The 21,346-nt window shown below is 35.6% G+C and overlaps 1 protein-coding gene across 1 annotated transcript; it reads right to left on the bottom strand.

Annotated features, from left to right (window-relative positions):
• Window positions 1-15,813: 15,813 nt before the first annotated feature.
• Window positions 15,814-20,553, bottom strand: LOC148875689 (vesicle-associated protein 4-1-like). Its single transcript, XM_088965084.1, has 7 exons — window positions 19,635-20,553; window positions 18,865-18,935; window positions 18,501-18,582; window positions 18,217-18,335; window positions 16,525-16,602; window positions 16,292-16,411; window positions 15,814-16,168 (listed from the first exon to the last, which is right to left on the bottom strand). The coding sequence occupies exons 1-7, from the start codon at window positions 19,882-19,884 to the stop codon at window positions 16,109-16,111; spliced, it is 780 nt and encodes a 259-aa protein (XP_088821210.1). The 5' UTR covers window positions 19,885-20,553; the 3' UTR covers window positions 15,814-16,108.
• Between the last annotated feature and the right edge of the window lie 793 nt (window positions 20,554-21,346).

Below are 21,346 nucleotides of genomic sequence, written 5' to 3'. Positions count from 1 at the left end.
ATGAATAATTGATTAAGTATATGACAACTAGTTGGGTAATAAACACTTGAAAATTCCTTAGTTGCATCTTAAAAATTGTGTAAATAATTTATTATACAAATTGTCATTTCCTAATCTTTCTCAAGTATAATATCATGTGGCATTTTTGCATTATAAAAGTTAGTAAGAATTTTCTTGTAGGGAATACAACTTTCTAACATAAAATATGTAGAATTCCATCTATGTTGAAAATCTAACATAAAAGTTTAGATTGTAAACCATAATTATGACATAAACATTTAAGTTCATGTTTTCTTGCTCCAAAACTTTTAATAAATATAATACAATTGTTAGTTTTAGAAATAGGATGAAAAATAATATTTAGAGCATCTTGAATACATAAATTTAAGATGTGACATGCACATCTAATATGAAATAATTTACCATTAAAATAAGGTTTAAGTTGAGATTTTAAAATATTTATTGCTGAATCATTATTGTTTGCATTATCAAAACTAACAGAAAAAAGTTTATTGTCAATTTCATAAGCATGTAAAGTATTTAAAATACTTGCAATAATAGCTAAGCCATTATGTGGCCATTCAAACCCAATAAAACTTTAAATTATTTTTTGTAAAAGCCAATTTTCATTAATAAAATTATCGATAACACAAATATAACTTATATTAAACTTAGAGGAAATAGAACATGAAGAGAATCTGAAGAAAGGATATAGCTCAATGACTTTGAGCATTGAGCTTATGATATTTATATAACAGTAAGACTATGTACACTTGGCAGCCTTTGGTTTGTTTGTGCAGTTACAAATAAAGAGAAGTACTGATAAGTTACAATTATAGATAAAGATTATAGATTGAGATAACAAGAGTTTATCTTGATGAGTCAAGGCTTATCATGATCAGAGACTCTCATGAGTTGTTATCCTTAACACCCTCCAGCAAACTAAAGGGGGGTGCTGCAACCTTCAGTTTGGAGCGTAGTAAGCAAAATCGGGATGAATTGAGGGGCTTGGTAAGAGCATCAGCTGTTTGATCCTTGCTTGATATAAACTGCACCATGACACATTTTTGTTGCACAAGTTCATGAACAAAATGGAAATCTATTTCGATGTGATTAGTGCGAGCATGGAACACCGGGTTGGCAGTAAGATAAGTGGCACACAAGTTGTCACACCACAAGATAGGTGGTGGGCTGAAGGAGAGTCCAAGTTCAATAAAGAGAGAGCGGAGCTAGACCAATTCAGAGGCACATGTGGCTAAGCACTGATATTCGGATTCAGTGCTAGAACGAGAGATTGTAGATTGCTTGCGAGATGCCTAAGATATGAGGTTATGACCCATGTATACGCAGAATCCACTTTGAAAGCATCGGTCATCTGGGCACCCAGCTCAATCTGCATAAGAGAAGGCTTGTAATCGTAAAGTATCTGATGGAGAAAAGTGAAGACCAAAGGAGAGTGTGCCTTTCAAATACCGTAAGATCCTCTTTGCGACCATCCAATGTTCCGAGAGAGCATTATGCAAGAATTGACATAATTTACTTACAACAAATGCAATGCCAGGACTTATGAAGGTGAGATATTACAAGGCACCCACAATACTGCGAAATAACGAAGGATCAGAGACAGGCTCACTAGAGAATTTACTAAGCTTGCAAGAAGCAGACATGGGGGTTAATACAAGCTTGGCACCATCCATCTTGGCACGATGTAAGAGGTCCATAGTATATCATCGTTGGGAGAGAAAAAGGCTAGTAGGATTGCAATGAACTTCAAAACCAAGAAATTGATGAAGATCACCTAAGTCCTTAACAACAAAGCTAGAGCTCATGGATTGAATGATAGAGGCGATGGACCTCATGTCAGATCTGGTGACCAACATGTCGTCTACATAAATAAGAACCAAGAGGATGTGATTATCCCAATGTTTAATGAAGAGAGCAACATTATCTTTCAACGTAGAAAATCCATCCTATAGAAGAAAGCCATGAGCTTATGGTAGCAGGCCCGCGGGGCTCGCTTCAGCCCATATAATGCTTTTTGTAATTTGCACACATGGGATGGGAAATCATAGTGAATGAATCCTAACAGTTGTTTCATATAGACAGTTTCATGAAGGTACCCATGCAGAAAGGCATTTTGAATGTCAACTTGACGAATAGGCCACTGACACAAGACAACAAGTGAAAGAACCACTCTAATAGTAGTTAGTTTAATCACTAGGTTGAAGGTCTCCTTGAAATCCACCCCTTCTCATTGATGAAATCCCTTGGCTACTAAGCGGGCCTTATATTTGTCAATGAAACCATCAGGTCGGTATTTGATGCAAAAGACCCAATTTCAACCCACTACATTCATCTCGGGTTTATAAGGAACAAGAGTCCAAGTATTATTCCGAAGTAATGCATCAAATTTGACTCCCATGGATTTTCTCCAATTTTCATTCTTATTGGCATCGGAAAAACATGTGGGTTCAATAGGTGAGTCAATAACAACAGCACTGTTGTAGCAACGATAACCCTTTTCCTCATCACAATAACCAAGAAATATGCAATTTTGAGATCTATATTGTAGTTTGTTGGAATCGTACAACATGGTGTACGGGAAGCAAGAGCACCCAAAGACTTTCAAAAGACAATAGTTTGGAGAACCATACAACATCTCAAATGGTGATTTCATTTGTAGTACTAGTATGGGAAGATGGTTGGCCAGATACACAGCCGTGTAAAAACCCTCCCACCAGAAATATTGAGGCAAGGACGATTGGTCTAATAATGTCAGCCCAGTTTTTACAATTTGGCGATGACGTCGTTCAGCTGAACCATTTTGCGTAGATGTTGAAGGCATGTCCGATGATAAACAATGCCAAACTTGGTGAGATAAGGCTTCAACTTCATAAATTCACCTTTACCATCAAATTGGAGGCATTTAATAGATCAATTAAAATAATTCTTTGCATAAGTTTTGAATTTCAGAAATATATCTAACACATCAGATTTATTAACTAGAGGATAAATCCAAAAAAATCTTCTATAAGCATCCACAAAGATAATAAAGTATTTAAAACCATGAGGAGAAACTATTGGGGCCGGTCCCCAAAGGTCAGTGAAGAGCAATTCTAGAGGAGAATTATACTAAGATGAACTAGATGGGAATGGTAGTTTATGTCCCTTGTCAAGAGGACACATGGCAAAAAAATAGTCATTTATTAGATGAGAGAGGCAGCTTATGGTGATTAATCACATGTCAAACAAGTCTTGGAAAAGGATGCCCTAATCGCTGGTGCCACTTGTCAATGGACGTATGCTCTCCAATGAAAGCCACATGAGATTGTTTGGAGTGCTCACCCACAAGACTACCATCTAACATATACAGTCTATCCTTACTTGGACCCTGAAGGAACACCTTCTTTGTCACACGATCCTTCACAAGAAAACCATGAGGATGAAATTCAAAGAAATAGTTATTATCCTTAGTAAATTTACACATAGAGAGCAGATTTTTCATAATGTGGGGAATATGAAGCACATCTTTCAAGATAAGAAAATTAGAAGACATAGAAATAGAAGAAATGCCAACATGTTTGATGGGAAAACCTGCACCATTGCCTATCTTGATTTTATCTGAGCCCAGATAATCAGAGTGAAGAGATAGAGCGGACAAATCGGGGGTCATGCGATGACTTGCACTGGAGTCAGGAAACCAACTACTATCAATATGAGGTCCTGTGGATGCAACATAGGCTGATGGAGTTGAGGTGTTAGGTTTGAAATTCTTGTCAAACCATGCCTTGCACTTGTAGGCCATATGATTCATCCTGTGGCAAATCTGACACTTAACACCATAATATGGATTGGGTTTATGGGCCTTATTATCACACTATTATTTGGGTGTGGAAGCATCTTTCTTATGGGATGAAGAAGTCTACTTTGGGTTGGACGCATAATGGGCTTGAGGCTGGTAAGACTCAAACAGGGCCCTGGAGTGCTCAAGGCGTACTTCATGGTTCAAGAGCAAGGCTTGAACCTCTTCAAACATAAATGGTTCAGAATGAACTAGTAATGTTGTGACAAGTGCTTCAGAGTCTAGACCAAGCCCTGCGAGAATCGCTTGAACCGGTTCAATGTCTAAAATTGGTTCACCAATTGAGGCAAGACTATCTGCAATGAGTCTTGCTTTCTGAAGGTAATCAGCAATAGATTGGTTGGTCTTTTTCAAGTTAGACAACTCAAAATGTAGCTGCATAACTCGTGCATGAGATTAGAGGCAAATAATGAATGTAAGGCATCCCAAACTCCTTTTGAAGAGGAGAGCCTAATAACCTGAAGAATTTTGCTTTCAGTGAGTGAAGAATGTATCCAACTGAGGAGCAATTGATCTTGTTGCTCCCAAAGTAAAAAGTCAGGATTAACATTACCAACCCTTTGGTCATCATCAGAGGAGAAAAGTGAAAGGATTTAAAGCCTTTCAATATTGGGATCAATTGAGAGCGCCACACGATATAATTTGCACGATCAAGTTTGATTGGAAAGAGAGGACTTACTATAGGGGGTAAGTTTATGTTTGCAATGGTGGAGATGGATTGACCATTGGTGTTGATAGTAGGAGTGGTTGCAAAGGTTGAAGACATGGTGGACGTGAGTCCGATAATGCTCTGATACCAAAATAGAACATGAAGAGAATCTAAAGAAAGGCTCTAGCTCAATGACTTTGAGCGTTGAGCTTATGATATTTATATAACAGTAAGGCTATGTACACTTGCCAGCCTTTGGTTTTTTTTTGTGCAGTTATAGATAAAGAGAAGTACTGATAAGTTACAATTACAGATAAATACTGATAAGTTACAATTATAGATAAAGATTACAGATTGAGATAACAAGAGTTTATCTTGATGAGTCATGGCTTATCTTGACCGAGGACTCTCGTGAGTTGTTATCCTTAACAAGAGGTATGAATATCAGAAGTAATTTCAACTTTAGAATTAAGATTTGATAAAATAGAAATTAAATTTTGTTTATATGAATACAAATTTTCAATGCACTTTCTCTAATATTATTTTTAGAAACTTTTTTAAATTGAGGATTTACAGAATTATGTAAAAATTTTTTAAATTTACTAACCTCAGCTAATAAAAATGGTTGTTCAACATGTACAATATATTTTGCCACTCTTGCCATATTTTCTTGTGAATATTTAAAAGTAATAAACTCCCCCTCCCAATTTTTGTTTGGGAATTTTCTTTCCCTTCTTCTTCTTCTTGTTTCTCATGGGTGACCAAATATCTGCCTAAGTGGCTAGTACCACCCTTGTTACAATAGCTAAAGTCACTCCTACGTTTTTGGCAAATGGTCATTTTTCCCTTCCCCTCAACCTCCTCTATTTTAAATAATTTTCAAACTAGGCTAGTCAATTTAGTTCCCTTCTTTTTCCTACCCCCAGTAGTAGTACTAGTACTAGGGGTGGGAACTCTGACAATTTTAGTAACATCCATATCAATGCTAACACCATCTCATGTTGCGACTGAATATTGTCGGCATTGAACATGCTGGAGAATTGGTCTCGGGAGGAGCCAACCATTTTTTAATTCTAAAAAATAAAAATTAATTTAACTTCACTCACCCGGAATGCTTGTTCAAAATCTCAACTTGATTTCACCAGTCAAAGCCTCTAAGCCTCCCAAATTTCTAACTTGAGATACTTGAGCAAGCCTTCTTGTTGAAATTTGAAAAAAGTCGAGACTTGAGAATTGGAGAGTATAGAGAGAGCTGAAAGAGTATTGAGAGTATGAGAGTGTATAAGAGCTTGAGAGAGTATGAGAAGAGAATTACTAAATTAGTGTGATAAGATTGGTGGAGAATTGAGCTATTTATAGGAATTAAATATAATTGAATTCCCCAAAATACCCTAAAAACTAGCCACTTTTTAGTTGTTGGGAGGGGTATTTTGATCATTATATAGTCATGTACCAAAATGCCCCCTAAACTAGCTGTTATATAGCTGTTGGGGGGCATTTTTATCATTTTTTCTCCCCCACCAAAATACATAAATACCCCCTATATAGCTATTTATAGATGTTGGGGTCATTTTTGCAAAAAAACGCCCAAAAAGTAGAAACTAGCCATTGGGAGGGTGGGCTGCATTTAACCTATTGCGGGCCCATGGGCTGTGTTGTGCTATATCACGGGTTGCGTTGTAGGCTAGACTGTGCTAGCATGTGGGCCACGAGTAGAATGGCACACACATTTTTCGTTTCATGTCGTATTGGCCTGTGGACTTGAAACTCCCAACCCAACATAGCCCACATGATCATGTTGTGCCAGGTCACGGGAGGCACGACCCAATTTACACCTCTATAAATAATAGGGTAAATTTCTTAAACTACCCTTATGGTTTAACTAATTGACTAACCATACCCTTACTGTTTCAAAATTGATTGAGCCTACCCCTACTGTTTCTCACAACTGACTAACTCTGTTCTTACCGTTAAGTTCTGTCAAAACCTATGAAAATGCCTAAACTACCCTGCTGCTTAAAAAATAGAGCTCTAGCCTTTAAGACAGCCCTGTAACTCCTGCTGCTGGGTGGAGTTACATGATAGTGTTGTCTAAGACAACCCTATAACTCTTGCCATTGGGTGGAGTTACATGGCAGTGTTGCCACCGTCACCTAGAGGAAGAAGAAAGAGATTGGCGTTCAGAGGTAAATGTTGCCGTCATCGCCCATAAGAAGAAGGAAGAGAAGAGAGATCGGTCTTCAGAGGGGTTTCCGCCACCGTCATCCAAAGAAAGAAGAGAGAGAAAGATTGGACTTCAAGTTACCGCCGCCGCTGCCTAGACGAAGAAGAGAGAGAGAGAAATCGGACTTCAGAGGAGTTGCCGTCGTCGTTGCTCATAGGAAGAAGAGAGAGAAAGAAAGATCGGACTTCAGAGGGGTTTCCTTTGCTGTTTCCTAGAGGAAGAAGAGAGAGAGAAAGATCAGACTTTAGAGGGGTTGTTGCTGCCACCATCACCCAGAGGAAGAAGAGAGAGAGAAAGATCGGACTTCCGCCACCGCTGCCTCACTCGTTCTCTACTTCTCAAAGCACCTCCACTGTTTATTTTTACGTATCTTGTAATATTGCCTACTCTCTCTTCCTCTCTTGCTCCCATAGAATCTCCCAAACTTTTCTCTGCCTTCTTCTCTTAGCGCTCACTCTCACCCTTCCTCTCAATTATTTCTATTTTTGGTTCTTAGCGTTTTGTTTCACTTTCTTATTTCTCTTCTCTCGGTGTATTTCCTTGTACTTGTAAGAATAATTTTCTAGTGTAATGGAGATGGAGAGTTTTTGCTTTGAGGTTGTGGTTGCGCAGAGGATGGTCTTGCTTTGTGATGGAAGCTTTGGTGGTGGAGATGGCTTTGGTTGTTGGGATTCATCTTTCTCATCCCATGTTCAAAGTGATTGCGTGTATGCGGCATTTCAATACACAGGAGAAAGCCAATGTTTAATGTCTAAGATTGTGGCTTTGTCCAGTGCATATGGTGTAGTTTTCTCTGGTGATCTGGTGTTGACAGAGACTGTGAGAGGAAGATAGAGGGAAGAGAGAGAGGTCGGAGGATGAAGGGTGTGCCGGGTCGAGAGGAAGGAGACAAGGGTAGCTTTGGGTTTTAAAAAATTTTAAACGTCATGTGATATCATGTGCATATGTATTTTAATGGATGTTAATGATAAGGGTAGAGTTAGTCAATTGTCAGAAACTGTAAGGGTTAATGTTAGTCAATTTTCAAACAGTAAGGGTACACTTAGTGAATTAACTAAACCATAAGGGTAGTTTAAGAAATTTACCGTAAATAATATTGTACTTGAATATAACATAGGGGTGCAACTTGAATTGGGTTAAAAATTCGATAAATATTCAATTGGCCCAAATCATAATCCCATGGTTCTGGTTCAAAGTATCAACATTCTCAATGCTGAAAAATCATGTATCGAAAGATTCAAGGCATTGATACATTTTTGTTATGTATCGAGTTATTCAAGGAATTGTTTCACACCACTTCAATTGCTTAAACTAATACACTTGATAGTTGTTCAAAAAAAAATTGATATATATCAGCACTTCGACTTGCATTTTCTATTTTGTAAAATAGAAATGGATGAATGAAAATTGGGAAAATCTCACCATGAATATGACAATTTAGAGATGTTTGGCTGTAATATGTTGTGCGTAACAGATCAGAATTCAATTAGAACCACCATCATGCCGTGGAAAGTTAGAACTGGATCCAAATTAGGGTAATTAAGCCTACAAACTATCTATACTATATTATAAAGTGATTACATCCTAAGTCAGTAATCCTTTTCTTCTCTAATTCCCCCTTCTCTCCTTAAACCTCTCTCTTTTCTTTTTTACCCCTTTCTAGCCCTTCCTTATAAGCCATGTGGCAGCCCTCTCTTCTAGACTAGAGTGTTACTCCAAGGGCCCATTCACTTTTTGGTAAGTTACTTACCTGGGTAAATGCAATTACCTGGGTAAGTTTTTCCTGGGAAACGCTTACCAGATTAGTGCATTTACCCATGTTCTTTTATTTCCTAGGTAAATAAGTATTACCATTTTAGCCATAAAAATTCATTATTAAAAGTGACATTTTTGTCTCATTCAAGTGTTAGCAACTTTCCCCCTAGGTGGGAAAGTTTTTAACCCACTTAGGAGATGGGTATCGCTTACTCGGGTAAAAGATACCTAGGAAAATAAACTTTCCCTTGTCCCCACATAAATCTGAAAAATGAACATGGGATTCTTGGTCAATGGGAACCAAAATCCCATTGACCAACTTTCCCCCCTCCCAAAATCCAAAAAAAAGAACAACCCCAAATCTCTCTCTGATGTTCTCAATCACTTAGCCAACCCCTCCTAAAATTTCTCCTAAACTATCTCTCCCACCTAAAATTCTTCCTAAAACACCTCTTAATCTATATTGCCACATGGCAGCCCTCTCTTCTTCATTAGAGTTCACTCCAACTCTCTCTCTCTCTCTCTCTCTCTCTCTCTCTCTCTCTCTCTCTTCCATCTAAAATTCCTCCTAAAACACCTCTTAATCTATATTATAAACCATCTAAAAACCAAAAACGTGGGTAAATTAATTTGGATAGTTAAATTAAATTATGAAATATTTTTTATATTTTCAATAATTAATGATATTATTGAATATTATTTAGTAAATATCAACACCTAAACTATAATTTTTCATAATTTTGGTAAATTGAAAATTTTAATTACTTAGAATTACTTTCTAAAAATTACTTATTTGGTAATTTAATTTCAGATTTGTTTGAAAAATTATTATTGAAATCAATAATTACTTAAAAAATTAATAATTAATTAAAATATTAAAAATAAAATTTTAATATGTAAAAATTATCAGTAACTTTTAGCAATAAATAGTTATTGATATTTTCAGTAATTTTGGTCAATTTATTAATATTTAATGATATTATCAAACAATAATTAAAAATTTTTGGTAGTTTTTTAGTGGAAAGCTTCAATAAATATGAATTTATTTTTATATTTTCAGTAATTTTGATATTTACTATAATTTTTTAGCGATAATTAGTGATTTTGTTAATTTAGTGAAACTTAAATTATAAAACTTGCAATTTTTCATATAAATAATTAAAAAATTTTAATGATTTCCATAAGTATTGGATACTACATTTACCATTACATATATTAATGGAACTATATTTATGGGTTTGGGGGGTGTTATAGGTTTAGGGGATGATCCCAGGGTAGGAATGACAATGGGCGGGTTCAGGGTGGGGATCATACTCCACATCCTGACCTCAAGTTTTAAATTAATTCTTGTCAAAAATTTTAGCCTACGTCCCCAGTCCTAGACAGAGAGGGCTTTCCCATCGAGGACCCGAATCCCTGGACTTAACTAAAAGTTTGTTTTTAGAAAGGTATTTATTTAAAATAAAGGAAAATTTAAAATGCAAATAATATTTTAAATATATTTTGATATATATAATATAAATAATATTATGAATAACATAAGTAATATTATATATTTAATATAATATATATAAACACATATATTTAATATACATAATTGGGGTTGGGGCAGGGTGTGGACTTCACTCCTCGCCTCCACGTCCCCAATCAGGTATTCCTATTAATTTCATTCCCACCCTATTCCCGCTAAGGCAATCTACATCCCATCCCTACTTAATTGGGGAGGCTGAATACTTAGTAGGGATGGAAAAAAATTGTCATCCCTACCCCTAGATTATGATTGTGTAATTCCATAGAACAATAAATTTTAAGTCCAGTTTCGTGCACGGAGGCCACTAGTATTAAAAAAATCTCTAAATTTTATTAACGCAGCAGACTAGATACGCAAAGACAATAGACCAAGTGATACTAACCTTTTTTTTCAGATGCCAAAAAGAAATGTGAAACAGAGTCTGAGAAGGGATGCACTCGCAGCATGTTCAAGAACTTTATATTGCACTGGTTTTCAACTAAATGGATTCGACACAGATAAACAAGTTTCAAAGTATCTGAACATGCTTGGCGATAAAAGGCATTGAGTATTGAACATGGCCATATGTTCTAATTAATTCCTAGTATTTAACAAAACCTCCATAGACCATGACTCGCGACTCCCGAGCCACGATTATGAACATATAAAAAATCTAATGGATGCAATGGACCAGGGTTTGGATTTGGTTGATCCTCCAAAACCCCATAATTAATTACTGTTGATGATGTCGAAGACCCAAAACCCAACACCCAGGGGCGGAGTCAAGTAAATTAATGGATTCTTAGCCCCTCAAACTTTGGTTACTAAGTTGGAGGTAGGATAACAATCTCTTCAATCTCCTTCCAAGCAATTTTATTCGTTGTCATTAGCCACATCTTAAAATTTGAAATTTCGTGGAGAGAGTACAAAAACGGGAGGAATTCTTTAATTATTACTTGCGGGAATGTATGGGATTTATTAAGCGAAAGCTAAATAATAGAAATAGTCATTTATTAAAATACTCCTTATGATTGTATGGACTTATTAATATCTACCCTATAGTTAGACTTGTTTATGGGCCGGCCTGGCCCCCAGATGGGCTTGCGCATGGACTTTAGCTTGTGGGCTTGGCCTTGGGCCTAAAAGCCTGAACCTGACTATTTTACGGGCTGAGCTTGGGATTTGTCACAAAAGCCCGGCCCGAGCCCAGCCCAACCCGACTTTTATATCCCCTTTAAATCCTAATAATCCTAAATTGACTACTCATCTCATTCTCACACTTTCAGCCTCTTAGGTCTCAACTCTCAGGAACTGGCGAATGGCAAACCCTATCAGAGGCGAACTCAACATCAGCACCACCAGTTAACTGCGGTGGTGAGTTCGTCTCTCTCTCTCTCTCTCTCTCTCTCTCTCTCTCTCTTCTCATTCTCACTAGTGAACACCGGTGCCACTAGTGAACTCAAGCGAACTCATTCTCACCAGTGAACTCCAGGTGAACTCATTCTCACCAGTGAACACCTGTGCCACCAATGAACTCCAGCGAACTCAAGCGAACTCATTCTCACCAGTGAACACCTACGCCACCAGTGAACTCCAATGAACTCAGGCGAACTCACAATGCAATCTAATAAAAGTGAAAAAAATCATTGTTAGGTCGGGCTTCGGGCTTGGGCCCAGGCTTCGGGCTTTTTAAGAGGGTCGGGCTCGAGCCCAAGTTGTAGGCCCGTTGGTCGGGCCAGGCTTGGGCTTGGGTTTGAAAAAATCCTGTTAATGAGGAGTAAAAGCCCGGCCCGGCCTGACCCATGAACAGGTCTACCTATAGTTAGCATTTTACTAAAACAACACTTGTAATTTGCTATGGATTTATCAATCTTTCATTAGATGACAATGAAAATGACAGTGTTGACCCTAATGTTCATTTAAATAAATCTAATCAAAAGAAAATAAAAATAAAAATACCATTTTTGCCCTTAATAAGACACGAGCAACCACTCTATTGGCTATATTTGGTTAATTTTGTTTTTTGTACAAAAAAAGTGTTAAGAGTATTTTTGGAATAAAAAGTCATGGGCGTAATGGCAAAACAAACTCTCCGTAATGAAAGGTTGATTAAGTAAATAAGTTGTAAAATATATGAGATGTTTTAGTAAAATGAAAACTATAAGGTAGTTTAAGTAAATATGTAAAACTATAAGGTGTGTAGGAATGGCAACGGGGCAAAGATCATATTCCCCATCCTTGACCCCGATTCTAAAATTAAACCCCACCCCCAATCCCCGACGGGGATGGGTTCACCGTGGGATCCAAATCCCCAAAATGTTTTCAAATAATAGTATTTTTTTAAAATAAATAAAAATTTTAAATTATAAAAAATATTTTAAATATGTTTTGATATATATAATATAAATAATATAATAGTATATTTAATATGAATAATATTTAATAATTAATATATATATATAATCGAGGTTGGGGCGGGGTGTGGACCTCAATCCCCATCTTTGACCCCGATCCGAACCCCGACCCCGACCGAGGATTCCTATTAATCCCCATCTCCTGCCCCCCGCCCCGCCAATCGGGTCCCTGTCGGGGACGGGGAAAATTGCCATCCTTAGAGTTGTGTTCCAGTAAATGACCCTAATAGAAACACGTAAGAGTATACAATTGTTTTATATTTTCAAATTTTTAAATAATTAATAATTATTTATATTTTATATACTACTCTAATAAATTTTTTATAATACAAAAATAACAATAATTAATTTTAATTAGATTTATTCATCAAATTGATGAAACTGACCAACCCGATTAACTCGACTCGAGTTGGTCAATTTTCTAGTATTTTAGGTTGGGTTTGGTTAAAAAATTTCTCAATTCAACCAAGTTGGATTAGTTTCACTTTGGCTATTTGTAAACCGACCAAAATCGAATGACTTAACCATGGATATATATTAATATTTTATATTTTAAATATATTTTTTAATATGGAAAAGAAAAATTCCCATATTTCTTAGTCTAAAATGTTTTATATCATAAATCTAAATTTTAAATTTATTTTTCAATAATTGTACTGTAACTTTTAAGTTTAAATATTTTGAACTGACTGACCAAACCAAAAAATTGACCCAAACCGATACAATTTGAGTGGGTCGATTTTCACTAAAGGTTAGTTGATTTCATATGACCAACTCCCTAAAGGTCAAATTGGTTGGCCAAATAGTGTACAACTGAACCGAACCAACTCATGAACACTCATAATTTTAGCAAAATTAATAGTCTCATCTCTAATAAATAACAATAGTTTAACCTCCAATAATTATTGAAAAATATATTGATATGAAAAAAACATTAATTACAGAAATTACAAAAATACAATAAGTACTAAAAATATATTAAATTAATCAATAAATAGTATAATCTTAAATAATAATTTAATCTTTAATAAATATTAATCAATAACTTATAACAAAAATACAAAAATTAAATTTAAAAGTTTAAATAATAGTAATTTAATCTCCAATAGTTATTGAAAATTTTCTGTTAAATAATAAAACAAAATAAATTTATACATAATCATTGAAAATACATTTATCACAAAGAACAATAAATAATTACTGAAATACAATAAATATTAATTTTAGTATATATAATTATATAATAAATATAAATTAAGAGTTTAAAATTATTATTAATAAATATTAATTTTTTTGAATGTTATTTTCTTGAATTATTACTTTATATGAATAAAATTAATTATTTACAATATTATGTAAAAAATTAATTATTATTAATTTCAATATTATGTTATAATTATTTTTCTACTTTTTATATAATTTTTTAAATTTATTACATATTTTCTTTATTTAACTATTTAAAATCTAGTTATGTTAAATATTTTGCTATTTAAATACTTAAATAATATGTAAAATATTTAAAATTTAAAATATTAATTATTTATTTAATTTAATTATCCATAAAATCATAATTTATACACTCATTACATAATTGCATTATTAATTTTGTAATATATTAAATTATTATTAATTTCAATATTATGTTATAATTATTTTTCTAATTTGAAGAAATTTTTTTAAATTTATTACATAAATTCGTTATTTTAACTATTTAAAATATAGTTGTGATAAATATTTAGTTATTTAAATAATCTAGAAATTTAAAGCTATTACATATTATTAAATATTAAAAATTATTTAAATTGATAATCCAGAAAAACATAATTTAAATTGTTAGTACATATTTTTGTGATATATTTTGTAAAAACATAAAATTATTTTTTATGTTTTTAATAAATATTTTAAATTGATTATATAATTTCGTTAGAATATTTAAATAATTCTTAATTTTTTAATCCAAACATTTTTTAGATAGATATAGATAAAAAGTAGGGGAAATGATAAATAGAAATTAGAAATAATTTAGAAATATAAATTAAAGATAATTTTGGAGAAAATGAGAGAGCTAGTTTAGGAAGATAGATTATTTAGGTTATTGAGAAAGTGCATCTCATCGTTGTCTTAAAAATGACATGAAATAAAAAAATAAAAAATTCAAAAAAAGAAAAAAGAAAAAAATATCGACATAGATTATCCAATCCCCCGCTCACATGAGGGAGGTGGGGTAGGAACTCCTGAAAAAAAGGAAGAGATTGCTAGCATTCAGTTAGCTCTACGCCTTAACGAATTGCTTTGTCAACCACATCCGAATGGATCACTGCAACTGCCCCAAATGCCAAATATGTAAACCTGGGGCTGAGTGTTAAGGTTTGCTACCCCTTCATTAAAGTTTGGTTTCCCTTTTATTGAATTCAAAGTACGTCAGATGTGACTACCGCCAAGTCTCCAACAATGACTGTCTTCCACCGTTTCTACCGATTCCAGTTTGGAATTGTAAAAAGGGCCCAACTTGTTCTGATTTCTGAATCTGAACATAACATACAACTTTGGGGAAGACTAAAACTCAATACATAGTTTACACTGTTTTTTCCACGCTTGAAGCATACCATCATACAATTTCACAGTTTCAAACCTCCAACCCATCCCCGATCTAATCATTCCTTAAAAAATAAAAAAAAATAAAAAAAGAAAATTCTCACTTTACCCCACCTCACAAATTTTTATTTGATTTTTTTCGAACCCCCACCTACTATGATACAGTACACCCCTTCAATTGTATTAGATACCACCACTTTGTCACTGTTATTAACTGTACAAACAGAAAAATTTGGGAGGTGAGTTGTGACCCATAAAATTGGATCTCCAGTGCAAATTAATGTGGATGGATAGATCATCTTACACCATATTCACCTTTGTTATCAGTTTTACTAATTGTAAATAAAATTTCCTCTTCAGTTTATACACTAGGCACAAGACGAGCATGGTTCCCACACTGATTTTTACTAGCAAACTTTGTCATCAGTTTCTTGTTCTTACATAAAAGGTAAAAATATCATTAATGAGAATAAAATCTTTTTGGCGTCTAATGACAGCCTTTTGAACTTTGGTATATTCTCAGCAAACAACTTTGCCAAGACCACCCTTTTGAATTGGCTCATAGCATCTGGTATCTAGCTTTCTATATTATTCGGTTTGGGCTAGCATCAAGTTTCAATTATAATAAGCCATATTGCATCAGCTGTTTTCTCCCAAAAGAATAAACAAGAGAACGAGGCATTATCAAATCATAAGACAATCACTTATGGATATTTAACCATACATCTGGATATGGAGTACATAAATTTGGAAAACATAAAAAAGCAATCCTGAGGCTTCTCTAACCTCTCTATTGCTGAGAAATCAAAACAATGACCTGGGTGCATTGCTTCCCAGACAACAATTTTATTTCAATAAGCAAAATCTCGTTATCTACAAGGACATATGCCCAGAATCAAGTACAGTAAATTCCACCAAAGTTCATCTCAATTTTCACCACAACAAAAACAAATTATTGTTTTCTAGCTTAACCTCTTGACAAATCCCCCCTTCACTATAAATCCGAAGACAACAGGGGATGGAAAATGATAAATTCCTCATTGACAGTACAATAGAAATATCTAAAAGTAACGAAAGTCTTACAACAAGTAATAGCACTTTACACGGAATCAACCCCTTCAACCTGCTGCCTGGCCAAGTATCTTTCTCTGCGCTCTTTCTACAGATAAAGAGAAAAATTAAATAGGAGAAACAGTAAACCTAGCAGGATTTTTTAGAAAAAAAAAAGAAGTCAACCAAATTGGGAGAAAAGCCACAAAAGGGTAAAATAAAACTAGCTTACCCATTCATCTATCACAAGTCCTTCCCCAACAATTCGAGGGCCTGTATCTTCAGGAGGTTTCTTGCGTGCCTCGAGTGCAGCCTCCGCCTCAGCCAATTGTCTCTTCAAATTTTCCATTGCCTGAGAAGAAGAATGTGATTATCATGGACGAACGCATGGTGACTGGTAGCTAAAACAAACTCATTATTTGTAAGATACAGAGAGAGAGAGAGAAAGATTGAAATCCTACTTACAGGGCTGGGACGTTCCACATCTAAGAATACAACCCGCAGAATCTGTTCCACTGCAACTTGGTCCTTCTGCTCATCAAACTGAATCCAAAAAGATGAAACTATTTTTTATACATGACTCTAAGTATGGAGACTCCCATCTGATATGAATAAAATAGGATTTGCACATGAAGTCATGAACATTAAAGGCCAGTGAGTACACAATTCAAATCACTCCCAATTTATACAGATTCCAACTCTTCCCCAATTTTAGGAAAGGTCAGCAATAAAAGCAGAATTATTAATAAAACGTGATTAATGTAACCACTGTGATTATTTACCAATATGAATGATTTTGTTTCAAAAGCAAAGATAAGTGCCGCATCAGCAAAAAACAATATAATTTTGCTCGTGTGGCAGTCATCTTATTTCATTTATTTTAGAAAAACAAGATCATACATATTGGCAAGAATCTCCTAAAAGTCCATGAGTTCAAAACTCAATTCGCTCCCAAATGATGCAAATTCTTAGGGGTGCAACTTGGGCAAGCTGGGCTGGGTTTAAGGTAAACTGAGGCCCAACCCTAAGTTCTGGGCATAAGGCCCAAGCTTGAGATTAAGCCGAATCTCCCCACACCCAGCCATAACTAAAACTTGACACACTCAGACTAGGCTTGGGCCAGGGTTGGTCAGGCAGTCATACTGGGCCCAATGTATGGATGGATGGTTGGACTGGATTCAGGCTAAGCTTAGTCTGGGCTTGGGATACACAAGGGCTAAGCCAGAGCCCACCCTAGAAAATAAAAAATAAAACTGAGCCTAGGGATATCAGTGGTTTGGGTTAGGTGGTAAACCTGCACTGACCCAACACTATCAGGTTAGGGTTGGTTCGGGTTTGGGTGAACCCACACTAAACCCGACCCATTGACATTGCAGCTTTGAAAACATAGTTTAAATAGTGTCAATTGAGTATAGGTGTACTATATATGAGGTAGGGCTGGACAGGTTCAGTATCTCCCCCTCTCCATTCAATCAGGTCGCGTTGGGTTCCGGTTCGGGGTTGGGCAAAACCCATACCAAACCCAGCCATTGACACTAACTTTACAATCACTGTACCTTCATTTTCTTTACTCCAATTTATGGTGCAAAGGCCCATCTAGTTTCACAATATCTAGTGTTTTGCAATTGCCTTTTCTTTTGAAAACTTGAAAACCAGTTCTTTCATTAGTTCTCAAAGAAAGAAGTAACCATGGTAACAAGGTTGATTAAAAATAGATCTTCTCAATAAAACATTGACAATCATCATCCTAAAGTTTCTCAATGATGATATATATTTGCCAAGACTAATTATCCAGAAGTAGGAAAAATAATTGAGCTCCTAAACTAAGAGACTGTGAAAACCACCTTTCTTTTTGTGACTAATGTGCATAAGCATGAGTGTTATTTTTATAGAAAAATTCAACACAATGTCAAGAGTCATCGTGTTGTCACAGATCTTAAGTATTGTAAAAGGGTCTTTATTTTTTAGAGAAAAAAGTGAAACTATTTTTCACTAAAAGTTAAAAAAAGAAAGACGTGAAAGAACTGAAATAATTTACTAACATATTCTTGTCAAATATTAGGTTTAGGTTAAGATATCAATAGTTTATCTCCTATGCTTGCCAAATTAAGACAAAAAGACTAACACATTAACGAGTATTATAAATGGGAAACTTACCAGCTCAGGTACATAATCCATGCCAACTTTCACCTTTAGGCTCACAATCTTAAACTTCACCTTGCACTTCTGATCTAATTGTTTCTCATTGTTCTCTGGATGCTCCACAAATTTGAACACTGACAGTTCAAAACAAAATGAGCAGGACTATTAAAAAAAAAGATGTAAAAACTAAAGAAAAAAGGCACATGACCTTCATACATCTAACCGGCTCCTTAAAATTTAAGATTTGAGAACCCTAGACAAAGAAAAGAACATAATGTACAAGAGCTCAAGGTTATTACCAGTTGCAATAAGACTTTCACCAGGAGCTAGTATACCCCCTGGAGGACGCATGAAACAGCTCTTTGGTGCAGTTGTTTGAAACTAGAGCAACATGAGCAGGTTCCCAGTCAGATTGTTAGTCGCAGTGGTAATGATAAAACGAACATGCATGAGAAAAGGACATAATAAAATAAAATAACAAAGTTAATACAGAAAATCTAATTTAACAACATGATAAAAACATATGACTACAAATCTACAATTTATCATGAGTAGTAACCCAGGATTTTGATGTTCAAAATCCTTAATTAGGAACCTATAAGAGTAAATAGAAGTGAATATAAAAGAGTGGGGGAACGAAATTTTAAGACGTTTATTCCATACCTTGAATGCTACGTGAGATTTGCTGGTGTTTTTAATCCTAATGGCGCTTCTGACCTGTTTACCAGGTTCATCTTCAACAGAAACAAGTATTAAAATAAAAGCAATAGTTAGGCAAGGAGAAATAAGTCCAGCACGGCAGCACCGCAAAAGGAAATCAAATCAAATCAAATGTTTGAGAATATTATCCTTTCTGAAGAAAATGATAAAATATGTTTAGAAAACAAAGAAAGAGAAAAGAAGAATTTTCCATGTTAAAGTACAAAATAAGCTTCACAAAGCTAAGACCGAAAGGGAACCCCAACCCATAAAGTCATATTTGTCTCAGAACTAGAATTCAAAGTAATGAAAGGGAGAAAAAGTCAATCCAGTTCTTCATATTGCTAAAAGCAAGTAAATCTAATAAATTGGTAAAACGAAAATAATTTCTAGCTTGTATCAGCTAGGACGAGATTAAAGGATATCGCCCAATTCAGGAAATAGGAAAAACAAGAAATTATCAAGCAATGGGAAATTAAAAGAAATAACAATTCGCCAAACTAACCAAAACACCCGAACAGAGGGGGAGAAAGACAAAATGAAGATGAAATCTACAAATAGAAAAACGTCAGAGATCGAGTATAAGCAAAATGAACTATAACCCAATTATCCAAATCGATCAAAGCTTAAACAATCAATTACTCCAGTTAAAAAACCAAAGCGAAAGAAGAAAAGAAAACAGGAAGAAAATACTCGGGTCAACGAACAGGAAATGAACTCAGATAAGGGCGTACATGGGAAGTATAGCTTGTTGGCCGGATCGAGACGGAGACGACGCCTAGTTGGGAGCAAAGATCTTGCCACGGATGAAACCGTGTTCAATGAATGAGGATGGGAACCATCGACATGTTGCTGGTGATGATTCTGCTGGTGAAGATTGTGAGAAGACGAGGAAGAAGAAGCATTTCCCGATTGCCAAAAGGGCATTCGACAGAGGCTCCAAACCTTGCCCTCCTTGGAAGTTTTATCATCAACTATAGCCATCTTCTACACCTTAAGCCAGACCCAACTCACCTGCAAGCAGTTGTCAGTCCATCAAAAGGCCGTAAGCTGTTGTCTCCGGCGACGGGATGTCAACCACAGAAGTGAAGATCTTGGAGGCAAAATTTTAGATATGTTCCAAGATGATCTTTTTGGCTCTCTCTCTCTCTCTCTCTCTCTCTCTCTCTCTCTCTTTCTTTCTGTCCTTCCTATACTCTGTTGTGTTTCTGTCTCTCTGTCTCTACTTAAGCGGCTTAATAGTTTTGATTGGGGGAATGGCTGTGGCAACTTTACTCCTCTGAGGAGGGAGAGAGTAGTGGTAACTGGTAAGACAGGTCGGATTTGAAAACAGAATTTCACTGCACTTGAGCCGCGAGTTTCACGTCCGTGTGGATTTGGCTTGGGTTCGCTTTTTACTGTTGCTATTAAAGAAGAAAGGAGAAGGGCTCCACGCGGTTTCGGAGGGCGACAAAGAATTAAAAGTGGGAGGAAGCTAGCTGACTACGGAGCCCAGCCCTCAGCCTCAGCCTCAGCCTCAGGCCTCTCAGGCCTCTCAGGTCTCTCAGGTCTCTCAGGTCTCTCAGGTCTCAGGTCTCAGGTCTCAGCCCTTGACTTGAGAAACAAAAAACCGGTGTTGTGCCTGTGGGGAGTGAGTCTGGGACTGAGAAAATGAGAGACGCGGTCCTTTAATTAGCAATTTGTATGTCGTTTTCGTTTTGTTTAGTGGGCCACTGCCCACTGGGCCGTGGTGGTTGGGTTGAACTTGAATCTTAAATGACATGGGAATTGGGAATTAATAATTCATACTAATAGTGGTTAATTAATGCCAAATAACAAATATATATTGGTTTAGCAAGCATTCCACAATCCATATCCCAACGCCTCTTTCAAGTGTCAAAGTATGGGCAAGGCAGCCGGAAATGTTGACCACATTGTTAGATTGGAATCTTTTTACATATGGGTCCTGATATTTTGGTATTGGACTCTTGGATTATTCATTCTACAATTCCGATCGAAGGGCACAACATTGGTTCTGATTGGAGGTGCCATAATCATATTGAATTATAAAGAATGATCTGGCTAATAAATAATAATAATAGATGTAAATATTCCAATCCAATGGGGCCCAAGAGGGTTTTATGTGTATTGGGCACCTTATCTCAAAGTCTTTTTGTTTTTAAGGATGTGTAGGCCAGAAATGCTAGTTGCATAGACACTTCCAAAAGTTAATTTTTAGGGAAAGAAGATATACCCAAATCCCCAAGCTAACTATGCTGCTGCAGTCCCCACTACAAATTAAACTTAAGTTATGGTGATTTGGTGGAATAAATTTATCGAGATTTTGGATCTAAAAGTTAGGTTTGTTGGATAGGAATAGGAATATAGCTAGGATGATGGAGATTGGAGACGCACACACCCAAGTAAAAGCTACTACTGCCAAGAAGAAGATTGATTTTTTATTTTT

The sequence above is a fragment of the Nelumbo lutea genome, chromosome 1 (genome assembly GCF_056320005.1).
Source record: "Nelumbo lutea isolate HS-2025 chromosome 1, American lotus-T2T, whole genome shotgun sequence".
Lineage (NCBI taxonomy): Eukaryota > Viridiplantae > Streptophyta > Magnoliopsida > Proteales > Nelumbonaceae > Nelumbo > Nelumbo lutea.
This window is presented reverse-complemented; position numbering and strand designations above follow the sequence as displayed.

What these genes read in the sequence shown, in the direction of transcription:
- LOC148875689 (XM_088965084.1), bottom strand. Translation starts at nt 19,884, where the DNA reads ATGGCTATAGTTGATGATAAAACTTCCAAGGAGGGCAAGGTTTGGAGC. An exon ending in TGGATTATGTACCTGAGCTG is followed by an intron (nt 16,603 to 18,216) that starts GTAAGTTTCCCA and finishes TTTTGGATTCAG; the next exon opens with TTTGATGAGCAGAAGGACCA. An exon ending in GACTTGTGATAGATGAATGG is followed by an intron (nt 16,169 to 16,291) that starts GTAAGCTAGTTT and finishes CTTTATCTGTAG; the next exon opens with AAAGAGCGCAGAGAAAGATA.